General features: G+C 42.3%; 1 protein-coding gene and 1 long non-coding RNA gene across 9 annotated transcripts; one reads left to right on the top strand and one right to left on the bottom strand.

The window, feature by feature from the left end:
• Nucleotides 1-20: 20 nt before the first annotated feature.
• STX16 (syntaxin 16) lies at nt 21-27347 on the bottom strand. 8 transcript variants are annotated; one of them, XM_014831764.3, is made up of 9 exons: nt 25249-27347; nt 17561-17572; nt 10452-10559; nt 9887-10027; nt 8713-8878; nt 7553-7644; nt 6867-7010; nt 5541-5621; nt 21-3085 (listed from the first exon to the last, which is right to left on the bottom strand). In XM_014831764.3, exons 1-9 carry the CDS (start codon nt 25378-25380, stop codon nt 2981-2983), a joined length of 981 nt encoding a protein of 326 aa, XP_014687250.1. In that variant the 5' UTR covers nt 25381-27347; the 3' UTR covers nt 21-2980. The 8 variants fall into 8 exon arrangements, with proteins under 8 accessions (XP_014687250.1, XP_014687283.1, XP_044603902.1 ...); XM_014831797.3 differs by having other exon boundaries at nt 25300-27347; XM_044747967.2 differs by lacking the exon at nt 5541-5621.
• Nucleotides 17579-25365, top strand: LOC123277125 (uncharacterized). The gene is made up of 2 exons (XR_006513815.2): nt 17579-24841; nt 25169-25365. It is a non-coding gene; the product is annotated as an uncharacterized lncRNA (long non-coding RNA).
• Nucleotides 27348-27967: the final 620 nt, after the last annotated feature.

The raw sequence follows: 27967 nt of genomic DNA, 5'->3' as shown, positions 1-27967 counted from the left end.
ATTAATACTAGGATTGCAGGTTGTTCTTTAATCTGCACGATTGCTTTATTGTATAAAAAGTTTCCAGTAACAGTAAATTAGTTTTAAAAAAGGACAAAAAAAGTCATTTTGGATAGAAGCGCTTCACTAATTGCTTTATTTAAGCACACAAGAAAAAAATCTTATCTGACCAATTAGGTTGGAAGGGTTTTATTACCTTTACGAAGCCATTAGCTAGGATAAAACACTGAAAGCACTTGTGTCAAAACAAATAAATAATGCTCTCTCAATTAGCAGAGAAAGCCATAAATCCGTTAAATTAGAGACATACACTGCTTCACGCCCATGGCGAAGCCTGAACCCCCACACCCCCAAATTAATAAAACAAGAGACAGTAGATTTCAGCTACAATCTCGGGAAAGACCAGGAGCCTTGGAGACCTGACAGTAAACATTTGCACTTCTCCTCTCTGGCCCTGCTCAACGGAGTCACCCATCCCAGGATGCATTCAAGGGGGCAGGTGCCCAGAAGGAGCCGTGCCTGCTCGTCCTCTCCTCAGGGCACATCCCAGGCAAGCAGAGAGACTGGACTGGGTGATCTTCACCACCAGAGCCCAACAGAGATGGAGGGGCTGGCACAGCCTTCCCGCAGACAACGGCTGTGGGCAGGAAAACAAGCCTGTCTCCTTCAGAGGGAAGAAACTACCCCAGGGTGCAAGGACACGATTACTAACTTTTTCTTACTTCTCCCAATGCTGCTGATCTTTCCCCACATAAAGGCTCAACAGAAAAAGACAGTGTTTTGAGGAGCCCAGCAAGTTAGCACACAGGCTCTGGGGCCACTTCCTGCCTTGGGACACGGTTATGACAGTGGACAGCTGGGGCTTTAGCTGGCACTGCGCTGGTTTCAGTCAGAATGGGACTGTTGCCCCATCTCCACATGAGATCCTTAAAACCATTTCTAATCAGATCCATTATCTTACCCAAATGGGTTGGGGGGATAAAAACCAACCCTAAATCACCCTATTCACTGAAAATAAATATAAATAAATGGTGATCCTTCTTAAAGGGTCACTTTCCTTCAAGGGTTGCTAAGACTCAGCATTTAAAAGCTTTAACAATACTCCAGCATCACCATCGTAGACCACCTGGGAGGGAAGCCCCGGGATGTGAACAGCCCCGCTCTTAGGAGGAGCTGGTCTAACAGGACATCTCAACTTCACCATTGAGTTAAAATCTGCTGGGACTAACGGACACCTACAGCTACTCTCAAGATCTGTAAAAGCCCCACATTTCAGGGGCGATCAAAGAGGTGCTGGATTCTTACTCCCTGACCTTCTTTCCTAATAAATAATTGTTTGTCAGGGAACACCAGGCTATTTCCTCAAATGCCAGGGACACCTTGAGATCATTCAATAGCCACATCAGTAATAAGAAAACCAGTGGCTGCCTGGTGTTGTAAACAACCTGGGAAGGGAAGGGTGGGGCAGGGGTTTGGGTATTAAGCCCATGCTCTATTTGGACGACATGAATCTCTGGACTTGAGTTTAAATTTCTGGAAACAACTTCAAAGTCAATTCTAGAGAGACATTTTATGTGACTGGTCCAAATAAAATGTAGCACATTTAATGAGGTCATGCTCTTCTTAAACTTTTTAAGAGAGGTAAAAACAATGGAAAAGCCACCTAAAATTATACAAAGATCATTAAAACTATACTGGTGTCCCAAGACCAACTAAAACATGAACAACTCCAGTTTTTCAAAGTTATCATCACTTTCCACATTATTCTAGTTTCAGGAATATATTCGAGCACCATATTGATACCAGGTAAGTAAACGACAAAGTCCTACTTTGGCAATCTGATTCACGCTCACACAAGTGAGGGATTTCCTAGTCAAGATTTTCACAATCCGCAGGAATATGCCTACTTTCTGGGCATGTTAAGTGGCAATGTAAGAGCCAATAAATCAAACCACTGGTGGAATATTTTACCTTGAAATAGAGTGATGTTTGGTTAATAATTTGAGAGCCACTAGTTCTAAATGGGGTGACCCATTTAGAATGGCCTCTGTGTAAATTCACAGTTCATTAAATGGTGTCTGGTTTGAACAGGTCATTATGTAGTTAGTATATAAGGAATGGATTGAGCAAGGATGGCTGGGGACGAGCACAGGGACACACCGGCTGATTCTGGTGACTCTCATGACGCTGCTAAGTTTCCCTTTAATGTGAGGTTAGTTCAAATCACCAACTTTTAAATTTAGGTGGCTTTGCTCTGTAACCCTTTTGGTTGACAGTAGAAAATGGAGTGCACACACTTTAGATGAGGAATACTCCATTTACCATTAATTTAAACTTATGAAGCTGTTTTAACTGGCCCATCTAAATGTGTTAATTAACATCAATGATGGTTTCTTATTTTTCACACTTTGTTACTCTGATCATTAACAGTGATGGAAAAGCTAAATTAAGTTAATGGGGAATGGATTATAAATTCTTAAAGGACTTCTCAGTTTGTTTTCAACTGGAAAATATATAGAGAAAGATGAAGAGGCATTTTTGCCTCTACTCATAAATTTTTGGTACCAAATTTCTTAAAAACCAGATGGTTTTAAAAAAATTTTTTCCAAAAATTATTTTAACATGCTGCTCAGACATGACTGCTAAAAAAATAGCATATACACACATAATATTGAACAGCTTGCGGAGTGCCTGTAAACGTTCAACTCATTTTCTCTTTCTAAAAAAATATATAACTGATGACAGAACTCAATCTCTATTCTGCAGCAGTACCAAAGGTTCTTAAATTCTTGACAATGAAAGAAAAACAGAAGCCCACTGCCCTTGCTCGAGCATGACTGTTTGACGAGGAGTCCATGGAAACGCTCGCCGCCCTGACGCAGATCCGTGGGGCTGCACCTCTGCAGGCAGCCCGCGGAGCGCGGCCAAGCCCCTCACACCTGGGAATCCACACGTGCCGCACACACAGACCCAACGCTGCTTAGTGAGACTTCACGCTGACAAGGACAACAATGAGGACAATGATGATGACAAATAATATTAAAATCACAAGCATCTTCCGATTCTTCTTTTGATACTGCTCTGCCTACAGAAAGAGGAGGGAAAAAAAAGCAGTCAATTTCCCAAAAGTCCAAAATCAAGTCTCACTCGTTTCTAGTTCTAGGCTTCCAGCTCCATCTGCATAACTCACATCTCTGCTACAGGCTACACTGTAATCCCTTCCATCAATTCAGGTGAATTCAATCAACATGAGGGGAAGCATTCCATGATCCTGGAACTGCCTATTTATCCCGTCTTCGCTCAGGCACGTGTTTGGGGTCTACCATAAGATGAAGGCTGGAGGGAGAAGTCAAAGATGCTGCTTTCAGGTCCAGATGGATCTGCTTCTCCTTACTTCTACTTCCACTGACCGTAATGACCCCCTCCTTCAAGGAAAGCCTCCCATTTCTGGACATAGTTCCTTGGGTGAACACACACCTCCTTCACTATGAAATCAAACAACTGGCTAAGGTTACTACAGTCAGTATGTATGGAACTGATGGCCCCAAATAAGCTTGTTTTCTGCCTCCCCTGAATTTGGAAACAACACAAAATTCATCCTCTGAAATAAAAATGGGAAAGTGCACCCCATGGGTGTCAAGTGCAGAAAGAATCCACCTGAGGTAAGCTCTCCCTGTGCTTCTGATGACACAACAGGGAGGAGCTTCCAAAAGCTTGACAGCTTCCCCAGCTTCACGGGTCAACATCAGCCTGGCAGCCCAGGAGCAGCATCCTGAGTTATACCATGCCTGTCATGCAGAAACACGGCCAGAGAAAGGAGAGTGGGAAGGGAGTTGTGCGGTGGCTCTAGCCACATCAAAGGAGGCACAGCCTGCCCTTTTCTGGGGTGCGATTTCACGGTGAAGGACGGGAGACAGCTTAATGGATATACCTGCTAAGGACAGCCAATCTCTTTTGTTCTACTTCCACGTTCACCACCAACCTTCTGACTGGTAGTTTTGTTTCCTAAGTGAAACTACCCACCCACCAGGAGCCACTCATCAACCGAAAGGAAACATCAGGACAGACTGGTTAACCCATCTGGAGAGTCCGGCCTGTGTGAAGCAACTCCCAAGGCTCAGACATCCTCAGATGAGCTGCCTGCCAAGGAAACAGCCAGCCGTGCTGCCGACAGCAGCAGGACTTGGGAGATGAGACGGAGCATGCTTACTTTCCTAATAAGTAATTCAGACACCAGGGAAGCCAATACTAAATGATACACTTTAAAACCTCTCAAAATGATTTATAAAGTAGAACCTAAAACAAAATTTTTAGTTCCCACTAGATTTGTACACTCCCATGGAAAAAGCTTTTCCCTTTATCTGTGTTATATTACAAAACATGTTTTACTAGTTTTTATTTAAGAAACTTCAAAACCAATGCATAATTCAACAGCATATCAAAACCTGGGTATTACAGAGTGAGAAACTAAAGTTAGTTTTCACTCTTTTTAATATACAAGGCTTGGCAACCAAATGAATCTTAGTGCTTACACAGCCCTCTGCATGCACAAGGCAAACCTTTTCTTTCTCATATGCTAGAGTCTCATTCTGACCCCGCACGTTGCAACAAGCACATGTAAGAGAAAGTGAAGGGTTTCTCGTCAGACCTGTGCAAGTTCTCACTTCTGTAAACCTGAGACTACTATTAGATGGGGCCATCTCTGCTAAAGGAAGTGACTAGTTTCAGAAAAATGAGAGAGTAGTACATTAGTGAGTCAGGAAAATGCTCATTATATGGCTAGAAATACCATTGGGTCTCAAAGATACAGGAAATGGATGGAATTTATTTTATTTGTGAAGTATTATATTCCCTTTAAAGAAAATATGCACCCAATTATATACAAGAGCCTTTCAGCAGCATAACGTATATGTTTCTCATGACTGATTACAAGATTTCTAAGATGCTTTCCATTTATTTTTAACAAATATGAAAAATATTCCTGAAACAGCAACCTTATTAGCAAAGAATAAGAGAGCTAATATTCTCACTTCAATAACCAGTCTTTTCTCAAGCTAGTACACAGATACACAGACAAGTGGTAATTAAAAGGGAAAATTAGATTTTTATCTTCTCCAGAAAATTCTCTACCAGCAACTCATCAGAAATGTGCCACAACAAGAGAGGCCTGAGTCAGGAGCAACAGAGAGAATGTTCAACACATATTTTAGCAAATGCCCATTCAATTGATTTCCTAAAACAAGAAGACTCAAAAGATGAAATATTTTCTAAAAGTAAGAAAACCCCTATTCATTTAGAATTTACCATCACAGAAGGAGTTCTCAGCAATTTCAAATCTAAGTGTGAGGTGCCTAAAATGGCAACAAGCCATGTGGTCAGTTTTGAATAAAACGATATTGTGCATTTTTACACTACTATATTGAGAGTCAAGATAGACAAGAGTGCTGAAGACAGTTATGATGGAAGAGAATCCTCTTATGAATTCTTGATATTTGATAACAGTTCCTCAAATTCTCAACTACTGAAAGATATGATATTACCTTGTGAAGCTGTTTCAAGCCATCTTCAGTTTTGATACAGGACTGTTCAACATTATAGTCAATTCTATCAAGGACTGTACCCTGAGCAAGAAATGACAGAGATGATCAACAACCACAACTGGGAAAACTGAACTTCAAAAATGAGATATGCAAATTGCAGGCACCATTATCCACAGGATTATCTGTTTCACTTAACTGTGTTGTAAAGGTACACACTGAAAGCTCTGGAATCCATCATCAAGCAGCATCAGGCACTCAATGGCAGAGTGCTGTGTTAGTTGCAATAAAGTCTAGCTCATGAGAAAGAAATACTGACAAACTGAGATTTCCTCTTTGGATTTAGACACTATAGGATATGCCATATTCAGCCTTACTGGGGCTTTAAAAAAAATACAGTTCAGTGAAAACAGGCTCTGAGTGGTGAAGGGGTAGCTTCTGTGCCCACTTGCTGCTTAAATACTGGGATACAAGTAAGCCGAGAACGCCAGTTAAACTAGACCTGGTTACGGTTAGTCCTGGAAATTGACTATCCTATCTATAAACGTCAACACAGGTCTCCCTGGGTGAGAGCGATGACGGTAAGTTGCGATCCACCCTGTAAAACTACACATGTGCCTCGAGGAGAATTTTGTTTTTAATTGTTTAATCTCTTGTTTCAAACAGAAAGAAGGGAACACTGGGCTATGTGGAAGAACAGGGCTCTTAACGGAAACACACTGTGTTAGAAGAGATAGCAAGAGCAGTTCCTCAGGAACCGTGGGAGTAATTAACGTAACTGGTCTTCCACAGCCTCAACACTCCATCCTGCAGCTGGTTCCAGGGGGATCAGGACCCAAACCCCTGCTGGCAAGATAATAAAATACCCTAATCAGATTGTAACAGTGAACAAACAATTGAATTCTGCTTGAAAGCTAGCGGTTCCAGTCGTCATTACACAATAACCTGCCCCAATTCGACGGGGAACCTTATCTATTGCCAGAATCACTAAGCACAGGCAGAACCAACCAGACCTCCAGAGCAGGGAGCTCTCGTGAGTACCCCTGGACTACGGGCAAAGAATATGAGAACCTCTAGTGACATTTATTTTTTATCTGAAACAAAACATTTATTAGTAGCTTTACAGGGACCGACTGCGGTAGATGGCTATCATTTGTACGTACACACATACACATCTATCTATCTACGTGTGTGCATACAAGCACACACACACATACACGGGGGGAGTAGGTTCACATGTTTTCCTGACAGGAGTGCAGAGTCAAAGAAGTCTGGGGAAGGGCTCGACGTCTCGGCAGGAACATCACTGAGGAGGGCAAACTCACGCACCTGTTCTACAATCATTGCTCCTAAGTCTCTGAAAATTTCATTGAGGTCAGAAATAGACTGTACGATCTGGCGAATCTCCCGCTCCCTCTCTTCCACCATCAGTGTATTCTGCTCCACCAGCACTAACTGGTCATCTGTAAAACCCTAGCAAAACAAAAAAATACAGAATTTGAATGTTAGGTTTTTCCCCCCTCAAGAAAGCTATGGTGTGCCATTTTAGATAAAATTTAAAGAAAATGAATTCTGAAAATATTTCTGTAAAGCCTCTAAACAACATATAAGCACTTATTTTTCCCTAGCAGGAAAGATCCAAATTCCCAAATTTGGAGCCCTCTTGGCCAAAGCAGGGGGCACAGAGAGCACCCCACGTCTGCAGCCACGGAAGACTGATTAGCAAAACCAGGGGGAACAACCCTGTGCTTCTCTGGGTTCCTCCCAAGAATGGGGTGTGCAGATTGCCTCCCTTAAGGTTCTGGAAGGCAAATCACAGGGTCTCCCGGTAGCCTTTGGAAAGGAAGAAAGTATGGCCCCATGACTGTTCTTCCACATGTTGCAAAAACTACTTGATGATGTACAAGTCAACCAGCACGGATCCACCTGGACTGCATGGAAGCTAGAGGTCTATGAAGAGAAGGAAACAGAGGAGGGCAAAGGTACACCAGTCAACTGTCAGCCCCTTCACGTACCCGATCATAAAGAGTATTATCGTCTCCATCATCCATTAGTGGTACTGATGTATCAAAAAAATGCTGGGATCTTTCCTCTCGATTCTTCACGCCTATCATAGATAGGAATTCACTTTACTCGAATATGTAAACCATCCTGGTTACTGTTCCACCATTAAAAAGGGGAAATCTAGAGCAAAACTCAACAATCAAAATGGAGATATTCTTAGCAGCTTTAAAGGAAGCCTATCTCCAAGAGACGTGGGGGGAGAGTAAAGGATTATAAACACACAATATGCAAGCATTTGGAGTTATTCAAGACAAACAGCACACTGTAAATGTATACAATTCACTTGATGCCAAGTGAATGATAAAATGACACTTACAACCATCTGAGAATCTCTAAGTGAAGCAGAAATATTTAATCTAACTGCTGTTACAAAACGTTAAAAAAAAAAATCAATATTTCTCTCTAGAAGCATCTCCAGTAAGAATTCCAAATGGCCCTAATCAAATTTTAGAAGTAATAAAATTAAAATACAAATATGCTAGTTGTCAGAGGAAGGGAGTAGTAGTTTTTTTCGGAGTATGAGGGGATATTATTGATTATACTGGCAATAAAGAAAAAACCAGTCTACAGGATAATTAGAATGAGGATGTAGCTGGAACCCGATTGGCACTATTTAGGAAGAAAGGGTAGGCTGAGGAAATCACTGTGCCAGCAGGGAAAGTGTTAAACTGTTCCAAGGACAGGTTCTCAGGCACCCTCAAATACTTCAGTTGTTACGCAAACACCAAATCCGGAGCTTTGTGATTATGGCTGTTTTTTACCTATTTATTAGCAGCTCCCCACACCTCAACATCTAGAAATCTGCAAGTTCTCAAATGTGCTAGATTGATTTTCAACCTCTTCAAGCTTGGCGCAGGGTAAGTTTTATGTTCTTAGATGTGGACTATTTTGACACCTGGTCCTCAGCCTCAGTCCAGGCACAGTTTCGCAGGAGGGGGCTTCCTTTTGTTGTAGAAGGTATGAATGGACTCAAAAGCTAACAAAGAAAGGTAGAGAACAAAAAGGAGAACTAGTAGCAAAAAAGAAAGAGGAAAACAAAGAGTAGTTCTGTGGTTCTGGCACTGGAACTCTTATCCCTCACAATCCCTTCTGTCGCCCGGGCAACACTCACGTTTGAGGTAGCCTGACTGTGCGCGCCGGAAACTGGTGGACAGCTCCTGCAGAGCCTGCGCCAGGGAGGCCACCACGTTGCGAAGGAGCCGCTCCTCCTGCTCCGAGCAGACCCTGCGGGCCCGGCTTGGCAGAGCCTGCACCGCACGCTGGCATCTGTGGAAGAGCTGGGGGAACAAGCCCACGGCTCACAGCAAGCCGGGAGAGAGCCCTGAAGCGCTAAGGCCTCTACACTCAAGTCTGAGGGAGACATAAATAACACGCTCTGCTCATACAGGCCAGCATGGAGAGATGTGAACAGATAAAAGTAACCTGAGGCTTAATTTACACATGTAGAAAGACTGAACGTAATGTGAACAAACGTTGTCTACGTGCGTGCTATGTGCTAGGCACTACACACATGTCCTTAGGCTGTGTTACCACGCATCACTCTATTACTGCATTCTTCTCATTTAATCCCTACAACCACTCGATGAGCCAGGTGTTACTATTAGGATTATTCCCATTTTATACACAAGAACACTGGAGTCAGAAGGATTAAATGAGAATCATGCCGCTGTTACACTGCTAAGAGCCAGGATTCAAAGATTCCAACACCCCAGTGCTTTTCCCACAGCACCACACTCCTCCTTGGATCATTAGCACCCAGGAGATTTAAACAAATAAAAAAATGTAATCATGAAAGTTTAAACACCGTATTATCTAAAAATTACTCAAATTCAACACTTTACAAGAAATTTTTCTAGGATACTAAGTTTCTCTAGGAAACTAATATACTCAGTCCAGGGCAATAGCGCTCAGTCTTTTCAATTAGGGGCACCATTTTTAACATGAAAACATTTTAAGCACTAGTACACAATAGAAGTTACACATTTTAAAATTGAATGGTTGAACTCAGTAATGCTCTGAAATTTAATTTGTAAATCAATCCACAGTAGAGTCTATCAACAACTGAAAAATAGCTCCACTCCTCCAGGACATTGTGTACACACGCTGAGAAGTGGAGAAGCTCAGGGCCTCCTGAAGCCCCTTTGTGAACTTTGGGTTGGGAAGCGGAACTCTAGGAAACTGACTTGTAGTCTGATTTGGAGTTGTACCATGTTCCAGCTTCTGAGAGAGTCGTGAGAAGGCTGGGAAATGCCCGTTCCCACCTGGGGATCCACTTCCATCCTCACCTGAGTGATCTCTTGGGTGGTTATTTCAATGGCGTGCTCCTGCTCACTGCTGTCGTCCAGGGTGGGTCTGTTCAAATGTTGGTCATGAAGGCTAGCTAATTCCTTCATCTTCTGCTTAATTCGGCCAACATCGTACTGTATCTAAACAAATGAAATCACCAATACTCCACTGACGCCTGCCAGCCACCTGTCTGCCTCTGAGACAATAAGCTGCACTCAGAATACAGAGCTCAGTCTTCAGACAACTTGTAGGCTCACTGACGCAGGAGCAACTTCTAATTCAAATTACCAGAAATTCAAACACCATTCCTCCTTCTTATATACAGTTCTTCCACTTCTATAATTCAGGAAGTTATTACTAAAGCCCAAATCATTAACACACACACACACACACACACACACACACACAGACCCTTTCTTGTGGTATGTAAACTGCAGAAACCTAAAGTATTTCCAGGCACAAGCATTTACCTGTAGCCAAATCAGATTTAATGACAGAGATCTTAAAATATTTTAATGTCATAATTAAAGAAATAAGATAGTGTGAAACTAACATTCAACTTACTTCATCCACTCCATCCACCCACTTAGGAGGTGATCGTTTTGTCACGCCAATTGCTGCTTCTGGATCTAAGCTAATGCCTGATACCAGAGCCATACGGTCATCAGCAAGCTAAAGGGAAATAAAGGGACATTTAAAAAATTATTCAAATGCAATTTAGAAAAGCATACTCTTGCTCTCCCTTTTAAATGTCGCTCCCTAGGAAGAGATAGAAATGTAGGAGTGAATGCATTTGCCTGTGTTGTAAACTTGCTTTGATACTGCTAGGATTTGGAACTGTTCTCCTATCTTTTCATGCACCAGTTCTTAATTTCCTTGGACATACTTGTGAACATGAATTTGACTTGATTTGGCTATAGAAATGTAATGAAAAAGTCAACAGGGAATCCTTAAAAGAAAGATTTCTTAGTATTAGTACTACGATAGAATGGCATAAACCTCAGCAATTAATGTGAGCAGATACAAATTAAAAAAAAATACTAGCCTGTAAATGGAACTAACACAAAATTTCAGTTGCAGCAAAGTTTACTTACACACATTTAGCTTATTTTGGAAATAGGGCTGATCCAGTTGCCTGAGTCAGAAGATAACTAACCATGTGTTAAAATGTGTAAAAGCACTGCCTAAAACGGTTAACAAATCATCCACCATTTGGCAAAAGCAATCCTTAAAATCTCAAAGCAATTTTACACTGTCGTTTCCTTTCTTCAGTCAAATGTCCACAGGCAACATTTTCACTTATTTTGAAATGATATCAATAGTTCTTGTTTATTTTACCTATATAATACACTGCCTTAGAAAGCTTTTAAGAATGGGAGGGAAATCATGGGTTTGGCTTGGTTAAGCTGTTCTCTTGCCTGGAGGCAGTGAATGGGTGGAAAGGATCTTGAGGTGCCCTCCGAGCTCAGAAATCATAAATGCTAGTTTCAAAAGATCCAAATGATGATCAAAAAGCAATGGAAAACAGCATATAAAACTCTTTTATAAGTAATACCTTGTAAGTTTTCTAAGTCTTACATTAGAATGGGGTGAAGAATTTATATTGCTTTTCTTCCCCCCGTGCATTTACCTAAATGTATCTTTTCATTCAGCAAATATTTTTTGCTTTTCTAACAATAAAGGAACAAGACAAAATTTAAAAGTCCACAGACAAAGGAGAAAAGAAATATCACATAAGGAAAAACCTAGAATAAAAGAATTCTTTAAGTAACAAGCCCTAAATCCTGAACAGAGAATTTATAGCAAAACTCCTAAAAGCAAGTCGGTGTCTTGCATCTGCCCCCACCCCCGACCCCCCAGTGGTCCTACCCCCATCTGCTTAAGGCACACCGCGTATTCAGGGGGCACCGCTTGCGCAATGGCCACGCTGAAGGGACCGGAATCCCCGTAACTGCTCCCCAGCGCCTGTGCGTCGTGGTTAAGTCTAGAGGCGTCAGCCGCCGAGCGGACCCTGCAGGGCCACAGTGTCATTTCAGGTCTTAAGCAAACGGTGTGTCATCCAACCTGCACTATCTGGGGCTCTGAGTCTGTGAAGTGGTGATTCTCAACCATCGCCACGTTGTTTGTTTTTAAGAGTTCACTAACAGGAATTTTACATTCTTCTTATTTGAATCCTCACAAAAACTAGGTGAGCTAGGAACTATTATTTCAATCTATAAATAAGGAAATTGAAAGTCAGAAAAGTTAAGTAGCTTGCCCAAGGTCACAAAGCTATTATGTGACAGATTAAAACCCGGGTCGGCTGACTCCAGAAGCCCCATCTACTCCACAAGCTGCCAATCACTTTGGCAGGCCCATGAAATATAACTGCCATTTGCTAAGAAAACAAGCCCTCCGATCAAAACACCACCACAAAACACAGGCCTCCCATCCATTCCCTACCAAAGGCACTAGGGACTACAGGACGGGCTCCGAGCGAGCATATAAGCATAAACAAAAAGCAGCCTCTCTCGGGGCCCATCTGTGGGGAGCTGCAGACCTCATCCTAGAGAGAGCAGGCACACACAATGAGGGGCAGAGCGGTTTATTCCTCAGAACTCCCGCTCCTCAGTCACCAAGGAGCATGAAACTTTGTGGAGGGTACACTGACCAAGGCAGAAGGGACAAACCACACAGCGAGCTCCCAGCGTCGGCCAGCTATACAGCAGGTGCTGAGGAGAGCTGCCAGACTGGAGCAGAATTTGAACTTAAGCCTCCAGCTATTTATACAAAACAAAACCCAAAATTGCTAAGGTACCTCTTCATGAGTCACAGAATTTCCACTATGCCAGCTTATTATCTAATGCACTATATTTTCTTATTATATCATATTTCAATAGAGTAATAATAATAATTTGTTTTATTTATAGTTTTAAACTCATGATCTTATTTTTGCACTGTTTCTACTTCTTACAAATATACATTAAACTAAAAAAGATGGAGAGAGTGGTATTTATCTAAATTTATCTGCACAGTAATTAGTATTAAATTATCTGAAACAAATAAGAAATTATAAATCACATATGAAAGTCAGTTGAAGTGGGTTCAATTCTTTTAACCAGTACTTGATTTCACACAACAGACGTCTTGCCCGCAAAATGCAAGTAAATCAAAACTGGGGCAAAAACATTCTCTTTAAGTATCTAAGGAAGCTTGCTCATTAGGAGATCCCCACATGAAGGAGACAGATGCCAGCCCATCTAGCTACCCCAGCCTTCCCACACCCTGTATCAGGATTTTGTCAGTAAGAGATTCTTGGGACTGCAAACTTTAAATAGGGAATAATTTGTCCCCTTTATGATATAGTCTATAGGAATAGCTCATCACAGTAAAGAAATGCAGCCCTACTCAGAAGAAACGTGCCATTTATTTTCTATGGATTTGTAATATGTATCACAATATGCACTATTTTTTTAAAAGGCTCTGTTTTGGGAAGAGAAAACATAACTGAAGATAAATGTCAATTATTTGAAATGGGAATAAATATGAACAGAAAAAATGCATTTTAAGTGCAAAACAATCACCTTCAGAAACCTCATTTCCTCTCTGAAAACGTTTTATTCTTTTTTTAAGATCCAGGATATATCAGTTTTCAAGTTGTCATCTCAGTCAATACAGACCTTAACAAACTGCCAGATATTTAATTCTCTTTACTTATCCTGGCTGAATTTCAACTTAGTCCCCTATCTGCATATATGATTTTGGTCATTAAAGCTTTTCGTTTATAAACTTGTGCTTCTGAAGTAGAAAAATCTTTTCATGTTTTTTTAAATAAAAAAAATTTTATAAAAATTGTACTTATGAGAATTAAGAATTTAAGAACTCTCATCTCTCTGATTTGTAGCTCTGTCCTCCAAGAACTATGGAGGTGCACTAACCTAACCGAGGGCCACCTAATTCTATGTCATCAATGCAGGAAAATTCCAATGGATGCTCAAAACAGCACACTCAAATGGCTTCTTGCTAGTCTCACTAAAGTTATCTTTTGTCCTTGATTCACTTTAGACGTTGACATTTGTCCTTTTCAAGAGTACCAGACAGTATGGACAAGTTCTTGATCTATGGAAGGAACACACACACACACACACACACACACACACACACACAAACTCTTATAAATCTTGCTGTTCCAAATATACAGCCTTCCTACTCAGATAAAACCTTGCCTTTACGAGAAGGCTGATTTAGAGCACTGTAAGATTAAGGAAATGGCAAAGCCTCTGTAGAGATTAGAAAAGTCAGACACATGTTCCCCCCATCTAAAAAAAAATAAACTAAGTTCAGCCATAATCCATTGGTAATAAGAAACAATACTGACAACTCTGCACTGTCTGAGGCAATGAACATTTAAAACATCTAGAAGGGCCATTCAAAATTATAGCCTGGCATCTCTCGCTTCCATGTGACACAATCTAGAAGCAGGTATGATGAAGTCGACCACAAGCATAACTCACCGGGCTCAGAAGGCTCGATGGCTTTGCTAACAGACAAGCAGCTTAAGAAATCTCAGAGTTCTCTGAAGGAGTGAATAAGCATGTAGATAAAAGAGAATCAGGGGATGTCAGCACTGCAGTTTTTTAAAATCTGTGATAGTTTTAAAATAGTGTTTACTTTTTCTGATGAAATAATAAATGTTCAAAATAGACATTTTTCCAAGTGTGCAAAAAATACAGAAATAAAAAAATCTGAGAGTCACACCACCCAGATGAATGTTGCTAGTTTCACTGATTTTCCTTTTTTCTCAACTGATATATAATAAACAAGTAGGGGGCAATAATGACCTGCATTCTGCCAGGGCTGTACTCCCACTGGTTTGATCTTTTTAGACCCAACAACAAACCTTCAGAGGGGATTGCTCCCTGCGTCACAAATATGGACACTAAGGCCCAGCTGAGTTCAGAGACTTTCTCAAAGCCGCCCTTAGCCTGTGGCCCTCCATGTCCCACTCTATCACCCTGCCCTCCCCAGGCTATAAGGTTTGGGAGCTTGACATTTACATTTTGTAATTTTTTAATACTTCCTATTATGAATTTTAAAAACCCAACAACTTAGGAGATGACTCTGTCATAGGAGGGAAGTAGACTAGCACAGGGAACAAAGGAAAGCGGCAGACACTTCTCTGCATAGAGAAGGAATGGTGGGTGGGCTTCCTCCTCAGGGACACCTTAGTGTTTCTGGAGAAGAATGAAGAATGGTAGCCTCAGGGTGCAGATTTTAGAGTTGGTTTGAGTAGGAGAATGACAGACTGATGTGGACAGACCACAGGAAGCCACGAGATGGCTATACTCTGGGAGGCCCAAGTGATGCAGTCAGGACTTTGCTCAGGCCTCACCTACAAAGGGGTGGGCTTCCAACTAACCCAGGCCAGGAGCTAGGGGTCACTTGTACTATTCCCAGAAGACATAGATTTGAAGGCGAAGTGCAACCTTGGCAAAGCAAGGTTCTGAATACCATTCCCCATACATCCCCAGCTCCCAGCTCAGCCCTTGGCACGCAGGAGTAATAAATGTACAACTGTAATTAGCTGAATGAGTCAACAGCAAATGGACGGAATGAATGAATGAAGTAAATAAAACACATGTCATGTACAATTCTGGAAGCTACACTTCATAAAAGATATAACGGTTCTGGACAAAGGACAAGAAGGAGCAAGTGAACTGGTCGGGGGGATGAAGCGGCTGTGCGAAGCCAGAAAGGAAAGACTGGGACTTTGAGCTCAGGGCATTCAAACAGCATATGAGGTGTGTGTGGTGAAGACAGTGGCTCTCCACTCAGGAGCTCTGGTAACAGAAAGTGGAGACCCTCTTTAAACATCCAGAAGCTAAGAATAAGAAAAGCAAAAGGGCCTGCCAGTTCCCACACTGAGTAGCCAGTTTCTGGAACTTGCTGCCAGAAGAGGAAGTCGGAGAGACCAGAAATCAGTTCAGATGGCAGACCCCTAAGTAAACGTGACTGCTGACGTGCTCCCTGTGTGAAAACTATTCAAATGCTTCTTCAATCTACGTTGTTCTATTGTTTGTTATTTTTCCCTCACCATACACTTCCTTTTTGAGGCCACAAGTTCCAAACTGTTCAGTAAGGGGTAACATCTATTCTAAAAGGCCTACTCTCTAAGCCCCCACGCCTTATCACTTTTAGAATCTGCTCAGCAAACCTCACGTCTGCTGTGCCTCAGAGATCCTTAACTTCGTTGTGTGGGAACTGAAGTGACTTCTCATCTCTCCAGGGCCCAGTGCCCAGGCCGGGTGCTGGCAAGGAGGTTCCTGAGTCAGACCTGGCCATGGCACCTGACTCAATGAGCTACCAGCTAAGGGTTTGTTTTTAAATACTAATTGTTTTTTAATGACAAAAGTAATACATGCACCTGGTTTAAAAATATATATCCAACCTAAGAAAAGGGTTTGCAATAAAAAGGAAGTTTGTCTTCCATCCCAGACTTTTCCTGGAAGGTATCCACTGTTAACAGTTCCTTGTGCCTCTTTTTAGAAATTTTTTTAAGTATATAAGCATTAATGTTAGTTTTCTTTAAAAAAAAAAAAAAAAAAGGCACGGGAATCACACTGTCCACATTGTTTTGCATCAGGCTCCTTCACTGAGCGATCTGTCCGGGAGCTCATCGTATCGCAGCCTTCATAGAGGAACTGCACTTTTTAACAGCTACAGAGAATCAAAGATGCTCTATAACTGATTTAGCCAATTCTCAGTGAAGGATGTTTAGGTTGTTCCCCATCTGGTTATTATTAACTGGTTAAGGTTTCAAGAACTTACAGGGAGATCTCAATCTACTAGTTAGGAACCCCCTGAATTTTGAAGATAGTGACCCTAATCCCATCTCACTGTTCATACTCATAATTAAAACAAACAGAAACAAAAAAAACTCCCCCACTTATTCTTTTTAAAAGGTCTACCCTCAGGAAAAATATTTTTACCCCTTCATCACTGAAACAGACAATAGAAACACACAAAATTAACAATCACAGTTCACTCTCCTTTTTCCTCAACCCCTTTATTAGCACTACTAGAAACAGTGCTATGAATATGTACTCTCTCCATCTTCTGGGCAAATTGCTACCAAGTAATGAAAAGGCTAAGGGTGTGCTGCTGGGAAGGAGGCAGAAAGGGACCATGTGATGAGTAGCTTGGTCAGCACAAATGAGGGTCACTCACTTCATTCCAAACATAGGGACTGTGAAGACCCCTCAACAGGTCCAGTGGCTCGAAGTCATACTTCCTTAGGGCTGTCACCAGACATCACGTCCTTCTACATTCCACCTGAGCAACCTCACCACACACTTCTCAGAAATCAAGAGAGTTACACACATAATCCTAAAAACAATCTGGCTTATTTTAAGTTCAAGAAAATGTTCAACCTTTACTGCTTCCAAAGTTGAGACACTCTCCCAAGAATAGTAAATAATGTTCCTAAACCCTCCTTTAAATCATCAATTCACCTGGTATGACAATATATTAAATAAATCCTAAATACTAAATTGTTAAGCACGATAATTACAAGTAATCAAAACAAATGCTACAACATGTGTAAACTCTGTTGGCATTTTATATACGACCATTGACTTCAGAAAAACAGGGATAATTCTATAAACGAACATACAAAAATATTCAAAACACAATACCTCATCCAGCTCCTGAAGAGATATGTTGTTCCCATCAGTCCCATCCAGTTAGGGATAGCAAAAAGAAAGAAGGATGGGGACAGACAGACAGACAAAGTACGGTCAGTCGAGAAAACACTGAAATTTTAAGCAACTCTAAAGTTAACTAAAAATAAAGATCCACTAAACAAGGCATTTAAAAAATCTCCCCCTTCTGATTCTACCTTTTTTTTAAAAAAAGCTACATCAATACATTTTTTTAAATTTTTATTTACTGTGATTGTTGCTTTGGTAAAAGAGATAGGAAACAAATAGTTGCAAAAATTAAAATACAATAGAAACAAATAAAACACACTTGATTAGTTTCACGAAAATATAATGCTACCTGTTTCATAAATATCAAATATCACACACAATATTCTAAATTTCCCTTAGAAAGATTAAATAAGAGAGCCAAAGCTAAAATGTAATTTTACCATGTCGAATAAATGTAAAATTTTAACATGTAAATCAGCCCTGCAAATGCAGCAGAATTAGAAAGTGAACAGTCCACAAAAACTGTCTATGGCTGTGTTCAGACAGCACGTGAGTGACCACATATGTAAGGTCTGCACAAATTCAATCCCGCAGACCTGGCTCCATCCGTGCTAACAAGCAAGCCGAGAAACCCCTCTTCCCCGGAGAGAGACACAGGTGTTAAAGGGAAAAAAAACGCTTCCCATTTGCTTGGCATATATTATTACTAGTCTAGAAAGCACACAGTTATTTATGAAGCGATTATAAAAGCAAATAAACAAAACAAAACAAAAGGTAAGGAGAGAGTTTTAAAGGGGGAGTAGGAAGGAGGAAGCACCTGCAGCCCTAAGGATTAAGTTTCCATTTAAAACTGAAGGGTCTTTTTTAGATCGATGTGGAACTCTAGCTTCCGGACAGACATTTACTAATGATAGGTAATCTAAACAACTAGGTCTTTTTTTTACAGTATTGATCACTGAAATAATTAGTGGTGAATTTCAATAATCGACAGTGTTGATTTTTTATGCTCAGCAGTAAATTTAGAAAATAAAAAACATAACTTCCTTATTTAAAAATTAATAGTGCAAATGAAACTAGTCTATCAGGGCCAAAATATTATTAAACAATGACAGCAATAAAAATGTAATTAAATAACATTCCTCCACGGAGACATTACAGAAAACTGAATCCTCTTCATTCCTTCTACAGTTTACAATGAGAGCAAAAGAGAACTATATTTATATACATACACCCTGCTATAGTAGTATAAGAAGATATAGAGAAGATAGTGTCAAATGGAAATCTGATTTAATTACCTTTTACTTTAAAAAAGAAAAACATTTCTATTTTTTAAAAGTTTAACATTTTCAGCAAGAAAGCACCAGAGTGTTTTTATTATTAAAACAAGACACAAGGCAACCCCCTAACTTCAGCATCTGAATCTGCACGTCAGCCGGTTCTACAGCGGCTCCTTGGCATCTAATCTTTGAACAAAGTATTACTGCACACCAGGGTGAAGCTCTCTGCTACACGTGAGCCTGTCCTCCTGGATTATTAACCAAGCACACATCCCGATGTTTTGGTTTCTACAATTATTAGTTGTTAAGAGGCGAAATCAGAATCATGGGTTAGATGTCACTTTTTTTTTTTTTTTTAACAGATAAGAACACCAAGCTTCAGAATGTATGGATCCACTTCCCCAAAGTCACAGAACTTGTTAATGGCTGGGATGGAGACAGACCCAGGTGTTCAGGCCTCCTTCCAGCCTCCGTTCCAGCTTCTCTAATTTTATTAACAACTTGGGGAATTGCTAGTGATACACAGCCACCACCACACCACATCAGGAATTAAATTCACAAGTTCATCTTTTCGAAGAGCGCCCCCTTCCACTTTGCTACTTAAAAACATGTTTTCAAAACTCCCCCTGCCACCAAATTACCAGAAAATTTTGTCAAGATGTGAATCAAAACATTTAGAATTACCATCAGGAAAAACCAAAACATAGCCAAATGAAAACATGTTACTACACATCACCACCTTCTAAATCTTCATAATGTCTAAATCGAGGTTTCTGACCTGCCCCAATGGCACACAATCAAGCAAATAGTGAAAACTCCAAGTAGCATGTGGAATTTATAGTCTAAAGAACTTTCTACATAAAACTGAAAAATAAGTGGAAACCCATCTGTGTTTACTCAGGAAGTCTGGAAAAGTTGAGCAAAATGAGTTGGAAATACAGGTCTATGCTATAGTGATATTTACTTTATTTCCGTTACTGCCAAAATAAAAGTTTGCTTCACCTTTATCCAACAAAGTACCCTTATTCTCGAGTAAGCCTCACTGCTCCAATGGAATCTTTAGAAATAGAAAAGCAAATAGATCTAAAGAGAAATATACAATGATTTCATACTTGGATTCTAAAGACAGAGAACTAATTTTCCAACAGACTCAGCCTGGACTAAAACTTAAAACTTTCAATAGGCAAGTTAAAATTGACTGCGTATAGTTGTAAAGTGAGATAAAGAAAGATGCTATCCTAGTGCACGAAAAAAATTTTTTAAACAATGGGTCTTTCCATTTTCCAGGACCTGCAGCACAAGTCCTGGAAAAGCAGCCAGCACTCATGTGGCCCAGTAGCTTAGCACAGGGCTCTGGAGCCAGGTTTGCCTGAGTTCCCATCCAACTCCCTGGCTCACGAGGTGGGCGACACTGGGCAAGTTTCTTAACTCCTCTAAACCTTAGTTTCTCTATCTGTATCATGAAAAGAACAGCACCTAGTTGATAGAGCTCTGTGAGGATGAAATAAGGTGGCATATGGAATGGGCTTAGAGCAGTGCCAGGCACAGAGGAAGCTCTCAATAAATCTTAGCTGATGTTATAGTCAAGACTCAAGAAGCACCCCAGCCTTCTTATAATCCCAGCTAAACCTTAGTTTTCTTTTCCTAAAGCACAACATAGTTTATTAAAAATACTGTGCTAGTTTCAAACTAATCTAAGACCAATTAACTCTAGCTTTCATTTTTAAATTGTGTTGTTTTAAAGCAGAGACTAGATTAGGCAGTAAACACTAACGAAGTGGCTCCCACCCTTTATTAGATCCATTCCCTGAGACCAAAGGTAATCACACAAGTCATACAGCACCTCATCAGATGAGAACAGCAACTCAACATCTACTTTCATTCATTTAAGAGACACATTTTTTAAGAATGCTTTAGCTTTGTAAATTCATTTCAGCTTCTTAATGTCAAGCTGCCTGTAACTGTTTGAATGAGTGCTGCCTTAAAACCTGTACTTGGCTGATGTAACGTCAAAGTTACTTTTGCATATTGGGGCTATTTCTAAGGATTTTTGCCCAGAACAGTGGGCTAACAGGCACAGCAATGTTGTTAACTATCTGTTTCTCCTTTTCAAATTAAAGCTAAGGCTGTGTGCCTTGGTCAGAAGAAACAATGTATTAAATCAGAACTTGAGAAAGCACTTTTGAATCCACAGGGCCACTAGAAATCACCTAGCTCAAACCCCTCAATTTACAGATGAGGCAAAAGGTGTTGGAAGAGATTAAAAGCTTGCCTAAAGACACATTCTGAGTCAGCCACATAGTGAGACTTAGCCCTAAATTTCCAGACTTAGGGTCCAATGCTCTTTCCTTTATTTCACACTGCCCTACGGCATAACTGCGATGGGGCATCAAAAACTGAGGTCAAAACAGAATGAATAATGCCAATAACTGCATCTTGATGACAGTCTAAAAATCAAACTCCAGTCTGTTCTTGACAATTAGTTTCACTCATATCCACATAACCAAAAACACAAGTAGAATTTTGTTCAGTTCTGGGTGCTGAACTTTAAAAAGAATACAGAAAAACCTGACTTCGTTCATAGGCAAGAAATTTAACCACGCTGTCTGAGCTGGACTGCTGAGCTACAGAAAGCGCCGGGAAGAAGGCGGCTGCCGGGTTACCATGCAGAAGCAAGAAGGAGCTTCCTGTGTCAGAGACCCTGAGGGCCAGAACCAGAGGTAGGGTCACAGGACGCAAGATACAGACATAGTTAGGGTTAATACAGGCAAAGACTTTTTTGGTCGTATGAGAGGTGGAATGACAGGCTGCTGGAATTTCCTATCGCCATCGCAAACCATGGTCAAGGAAGGCAGGCATAGGGGTTATCACAGATGAGGATGTTGGGCCAAGTGACCTTTAGGTCCCCTCTGGCCCTTGGGACTTTTTGTTTGTTTTGTCATGGCACGTCCTCCTTAAATTCCTGCTTCGCTGTGACATATTTGCCTGAATGCTGCACAAACCTGTTTTAGCAGGAATGTATAGGTACATACAATAACCTATCACCATCACTCAACTTCTAGTTTCTTCCTCAAACTTAGGATGCAAAAAATGCAGGTTTAAATTTTTTGAATGATTTGGCTTTAGGTATGCTTTGTTTTGAGGTGTGTGAGATACATACACACACACACACCACTTTACAGTCAAATTCCACAGCTTTTTCCTTAAACAAGGACATGAAAATTCTGGTTTAACCTAAAAAAAAAAGATAAAATCTATTACTTTAGATGTGATTTATTTTTTGTTGTGTGTGAGATAACAAATACACACACCAAAATCAACTTCTACAGCTTTTTCTTCTAACCAGGACCTAGAAATTCAGGTTATGATTTTTTAAGTTAAGGTAAACTTTAATTTACTTCCTTTTTAATTACCTGACTTTTAGATAAATATTTACAAATTGTCTCCTTTTAATTGTTTTACTCATGTTTTGAACATGACAGGTATATATCTTTTAAGTTTTTATTTATAATTTTTCAAACATACCAAAAAGTATGTAAAATGTTAAACATCCCCCCACATATTCATCAGGACATTTAACAATTAGTAACACTTTGCCTTATTTTGTTTCCTTTTGGGGGCGTTAAGTATATGAAATAAGTGATATTTTGACATTACTAAATGTTTCAGTAACCCTTTCTAATTATTAACAAATTTAATTAATTATAATTAGTTTAATTAAGTAATAACTTGTTAATATCACCTAAAACCCAGTCCATATTGACAGCTACAGTTGTGTTTGATTTGCTACACGGGTTTGAAATTTACAAGTTAGAAATAAGGTTTTAAAATTTCTAGAGCTAGATATGCAGTGAAAAACATTGTATGAGTTATTCAATGAAGTTTTTAAAAATCGTGTTAGACATGGGTTTTTCCCCAAAATGTTTGTAACACTTTTCTTACTTTCAGAAAAGCTGAAAAAATTGTATCATTTACTTAGTCATGTTTACATCTTCCAATATTTGAGTGTGTGTGTGTGTGTGTGGAAATAGTTTCTGTAGAAGCAATTGTAAGCAAATTGAAGATAAAATACTTCACCCCTAAACACTTCAGAAATTTGATATGCCATGTGTTTTTTAATGCACACAATTAAAATATATGAATGTGTGTTTTCTTTTTTAAATTCTGACTTAGGTAAACTATTTTTGTTTAATTGCAAAATCTATTTTTTAGACGGTCTGAATTGATTGCAAGGATATTTTAGATGATCTGATTGCTTATAATGATCTAAAAAAGATTTTAAATAGACTAATGTAAGTTGCAACATTTTAAATGGTGTGACATACAGAAAATATGTTTTAATGTTCTGACTTAGACATGTATTTTTAGTTTGATTTAGAAATCTGTTTTCAAGAAATTGTCTGGCTTACCTAAATATACCTGTACATTTTCTGACATATCTATTTTTCCAAACTGTACACTCTAGCTACTCATTTTTAATTATTTGACTTAGCTTATATATTTTTTTAATTGCCTAACTTAGAAAACTATTTTAAAAATCGGTTTGACTTAGAGATGCACTGTTAAAAAGCTGCCTGTCTCAGACACCAGGTTTTTAAACTGCCTGACTTAATTATTAACAATAATAATAAAAAAAATCTCATGTTACCCAACAGTTCAGGGTGTTCTGAACCTTATACGATTAAAAATTTAAAAGCAAACAGTACGTTTTCCAATCAACTAAAAATGATACCTCAGAAACATTAACGGGAATTTTAGTTCTGTTTTTTTTCCCCCTCGAGGTAGCATAAAATCAAGCCATTAAGGAACATGCAATTTTTACATCTTATTTAACAAAACTAAAGTTCCACTGAGGAATTTTATTTATTCAATTTCTATTCTCTAATTCTTGGTTTATTTCAGAATATTCTTTTCAAAATTAGTACTGTTTAAACGGGAATTAGCCCGTTTCCATTTTACACTCATTTCAATATAATACCATCTTTTTCAGTTTACAAATGCAAAAGACCTTCAAGTTCTTAAGTAAACAAAAAACTAAACATACTCCGTTCCTGTTTTGTTTTCTATGCTTTTTGACTGAGTTTACGTGATTTTTTCCCTAAAACTGCTCACACGGATTAAAATAGGTTTTCTATAGGAGCAATACGGCCAAAGACATTTTCCACTTGTGATTTACAAAAAGGAAAAACTGTCTTTGCAGATGCCCTGTCAATAATTAACACACATGGCATAATTTTTCTGAGGCATTTACATAAGGTCATAAGACAAAAAGTAAAAGGCAATACAGCCCTTAAGAGGCGAAATAAGTGTGAGATTCCCAAAGCTGTATATTTCAAGTACAATCCCTAAGAATGTGGTCTTGGGGTGACTTGATTCCCTCATCCTCTAACGCTGCTTCTCTTCAAACCCAGCCTGTCTACAGCCCCAGACCACAAACTAGTTTCATAACTTCAATTTTCAATTTAAGATATTACGGAGCTAATCATCATTGTCTTGTATGGATAATCCAGACCCACTCCCTTATCTAACAGAGCAAGAAACTGAGGTTCAGAAAGGGAAGGCAGCCCTCATAAAAACAACAAAACATCAGTAATCTCTCCAGGCTTTCCCTATAAAAGATTGTACTGCTGGGCTAAAGAAAGGTCCAGGTTAATTAAATCAAAAAACCTAGGCTATTTAGGGGGTTATTTTTCACATACACACACAGGTTTTCTTTTTAAAGTTCGAATGGAGGGAAAAGCTTAATTTCCTGTCTGAGATATGGAAAACGAAGAACCTAGCACCTTACAGTCTCACAAACAGAGCCCCCAGGAAAAACAGGGAAGCAATTATTCAGAGACAACACGGCCACACAGAGGGCTGCGAGGCCATTAAAAGAAAACGGGCGGAAAAACAACAACAACTCCTTCCTCATTTGGGGGAGTCTTTCATTTGCAAGGATTTGGGTCTTCGATCCAGCAACTCGGCCATCGGGACCAAAGTGAGGCCGGTAAGAGGTGGGGGGGCGGGGGGAAGGGAGGGAGGTTTAGAACAAAAAGAGACAAAAAGGCTTCGGCAAGGCTCAGCGCTTCCAAATCTTAGCGTTAAAACATATGTAAATTGAAGGCGGCCGGTCGTGCCGTGACGACGGGGAGGGGGGCGGGGGGGGGGAGGAATGGGGAGGGTTGCGGAAGTGAAGAGAGAGAGAGAGCACAGGCAGAGGTGGAGCAGGGGCCTAAAACTGGTTTTTTTCCCCATCCAGGGTCATAGATGCCCCGGACCTTGCATTTCCGTATTACTCTTAGTCTTATTATTCTTATCTCCTTTTTTCAAACAGAGAGACAGACAGAGACAGACAGACAGGCAGAGCCGCAGTGCACACGGTGCGTGTGTCGGAGAGGCCGCCGGGAGACTCACCGCAGCAATGCTACGTGAATGCAGAGGGCTGGAGGTGGTGTGACTACTCACTTGCTCGGCTAACAGCTGCCGGTTTTGGATGGAATTATTCCGCAACAACAAGAAAGCGTCGGTTAAACGCCTGGTGGCCATGTCTCACCTCTTGTGACCCCCCTCTCAGGGGCCCCCCGCCCACTTATATTCCAGATTGATTCACTTTCTTTCCCTTAGCCTGGCCTAGTCGGCCCACCCTGCACACAAGCCTCTCTTGACAAGGCCTCAGGCCTCAAGCCAAGCAGTTGCAGCTTTGCGCTTCGCCAAGGCGCAAAGACCCCTCCCCAAATAACCACCTAGGCTTTCCAATTGTCTGACTCCCCCTACCCAAGGCCTGCCTTCGATCTCTAAGCACTTAAATCCCCCCAATCCTTGCACAGTTAGCCAACGTCCCAGAGACCCCACCCCAATCCAACCTTGGATCTACAAGCGTCTAACTCGCCAATCCGGCTGTGGACTGGGAGGCCCTGAAGCCCCCTACCCGCCTTAGTCTCTGAGACCCCTAAGGGTTCTTGCTCCCTACCCCTAACTTGGCTCACAGGCGGCTAGGCCGCGCCCTGAGGCCTTGCTCTGGCTCTGACTGTGACTCCACTAGAGGCCTGGCCTAGGTCCCCTCTGGACAAGCGAACCAGGCCTGGGCCCTGAACTCCAGAGGGCCTGGTGCTCCCTTCTTGGGCCTTGTCTGAGCCTACTAAGGCCGGGCCCGACCTCCTGATCCCTTCCCTTGCTGGGAGGCCTGCGCCTCCACTGCCACAGCAGGCTGTCAGCCTCCAGGAGGGCAGCAGGGCCTGCCTCCCCGGCCTCCTCACTCCTCTTCTCCGGCTCCCTCCATCCCCGGATCTGACTGCAGCTCAGCCCCGGGCCGTTTCCGTGCTGTGGTCCCGGGTTCTGGCGTCCCCCCTGGCCCTCTTCCTGTCCGTCTCTCGCGAGTGCCCCCCTGCGACGTTAGCAAGCCTTGCTTGCAACGTTCCGGGCGCGGGAGCTCCCTACCCCCGTGCCCCGGGGCGCGGGAGCGCTCCGCCCTCTCCCGGGTGCTCGGGTTCCCCTTCCCCAGCTGGGCCCAGGCGCGGCGAGCGGGCGAGCGGGCAGGCCTGGGCCTCGGCAGGGTGGCCCCCAGGCTGCCCACCGCGGCCAGAAGCCTTGGCGCGCACATTAGAGTGGAGTTGCGCGGCAGGCAAGTTTGGGCTCCAGCAGAGCCGAAGTTTGAGGCGCGCGCGGAGTTGGGGCAGGAGAGCAAAAGTTGGAGACGACTGCCTCTGGAGGCCGAGCACGCTCCACTGCAGGCGGCAGCTCTCGCTCGCTTTTTTTCAATTCTGAAAAAAAGATGTATCCGAAAAACAACCAGGGGGAAAAAAAAAAAAAGCAAAAGCAGGCGCTCCAGGCCTGCTGGGCCGCGCCGCCGCCGGCAGTCGGGGTCGCAGGGGCGCCCGCCCTCCCCGGCGGCCGCTTTCTGTAGGGGGCACTGCAGGGTTGTGGAATCTCAAGTGGAAAAGTTCCCGAAACTTTGACGGCCCTCCCCCTCGACAACTTTTTCCTGCCGAGCAGGCCAGCGCGCCAGGGGCTGGGCCTGGCCCCGGCCCCGCGCCCCGCTTTCCCGCGCTCAGACCTGGCCGGGGGCGGCCGGCGACCCCGCCACGTCGCCCAGGGCCCGGATCCGAGTATTCGTTCGGGCAGGGGCTGCTAGGGGCTGCGTTGGGCTCCAGCCGCCCGAGCCCGAGCGCGCGAGCAGGGGCCAGGCGGCCGCCCCTGGAGGGAGGCCCGTGTCCCGCTGGGCTCCCGAACCCAGGCCACCCCACGGGCACCCAGAGACCAAGGCCCGAGCCGGGAGCGGCCTGGGCTGGGCGCGCTCGCCGGTGCAGGTTGGGGTCGCGGAGCCGGGCTGCCGTGCCTCCCCGGAGCCCGGGTCCCGGGGCCTGGGCAGGACCCGCTTCCCTTCCCCCGGGGAGCCGAGATCACTGCGGGGCTGCCGGGCAGGGCTCGGGTGTGCGGTCCTAACAAAGGAAAATCGTCCCGAAACCCGGGAGCGGGCCCTCATCCCTGCGTTTGTTCTTGCATTAAACAAACTTTACACACACGTGTGTCTTTTTCGAGCGTTTCCCGCGTGCAAAGCGCTGGGCTTGCAAAGAGGGGTAAAGCAAAAGGAGAAACACAAAGCCGGTGTCGGCGCTCACCAACGGCGCCCGGGTGGCGCGGAGACAGCGGCGCTGCTCAGACAGCCGCACCAGCGGGGGCCTCGGCCCAATTGCTGGCGACCCAGGAGATAGATAGATAGATAGATCTCTATACATCTATATGTATATTTCTTTTTCTAAAGGAGAATGTTTCCATGCGTCAGTTCTGTAACTAAAAATTAACGTTAAAAATATCTTTAGAGGAAATAACACAATGCATAAAATAAAAGAAAAAGAAAGGAGAGAGCCAGAGAACCGAGCTCGCGCGTTCATTTCGAGGAAGGGGCTGTGGCTTCCAGAGCCGGGGCGGTGGGAGAGGGCGATGCGCAGAGAAGGGGCGCTAGCTCGCCGACTTTTCCCGGCCGTGGACCATGGTCGGGCGAGAAAAAACCTCGCAGCCTGTCTCGCCGCCGCGTGTAACCGCAGACAACGAGCAGCCGGTCTTTCCCGAGCTAGAGGCTGCGGCGGGATGAAGACGTCGCTCTAAAGGCAGGGACCCTCTGTTATCTCGTGGA

The sequence above is a fragment of the Equus asinus genome, chromosome 15 (genome assembly GCF_041296235.1).
Source record: "Equus asinus isolate D_3611 breed Donkey chromosome 15, EquAss-T2T_v2, whole genome shotgun sequence".
In the NCBI taxonomy this organism is placed as follows: Eukaryota; Metazoa; Chordata; class Mammalia; order Perissodactyla; family Equidae; genus Equus; species Equus asinus.
Note: the sequence above shows the minus strand (reverse complement) of the source record. Positions and strands in the feature narration are given on the sequence as shown.

Bases quoted from the DNA above. Each gene is read 5' to 3' on its own strand.
- STX16 (XM_014831764.3), bottom strand. From the start codon at position 25,380: ATGGCCACCAGGCGTTTAACCGACGCTTTCTTGTTGTTGCGGAATAAT. The intron at 10,028-10,451 runs GTAAGTTGAATG...TCATTTGTTTAG, and splicing joins GGGTGGATGGAGTGGATGAA to ATACAGTACGATGTTGGCCG. The intron at 5,622-6,866 runs GTGCGTGAGTTT...TTTCTTGCTCAG, and splicing joins GAGCAATGATTGTAGAACAG to GGTACAGTCCTTGATAGAAT.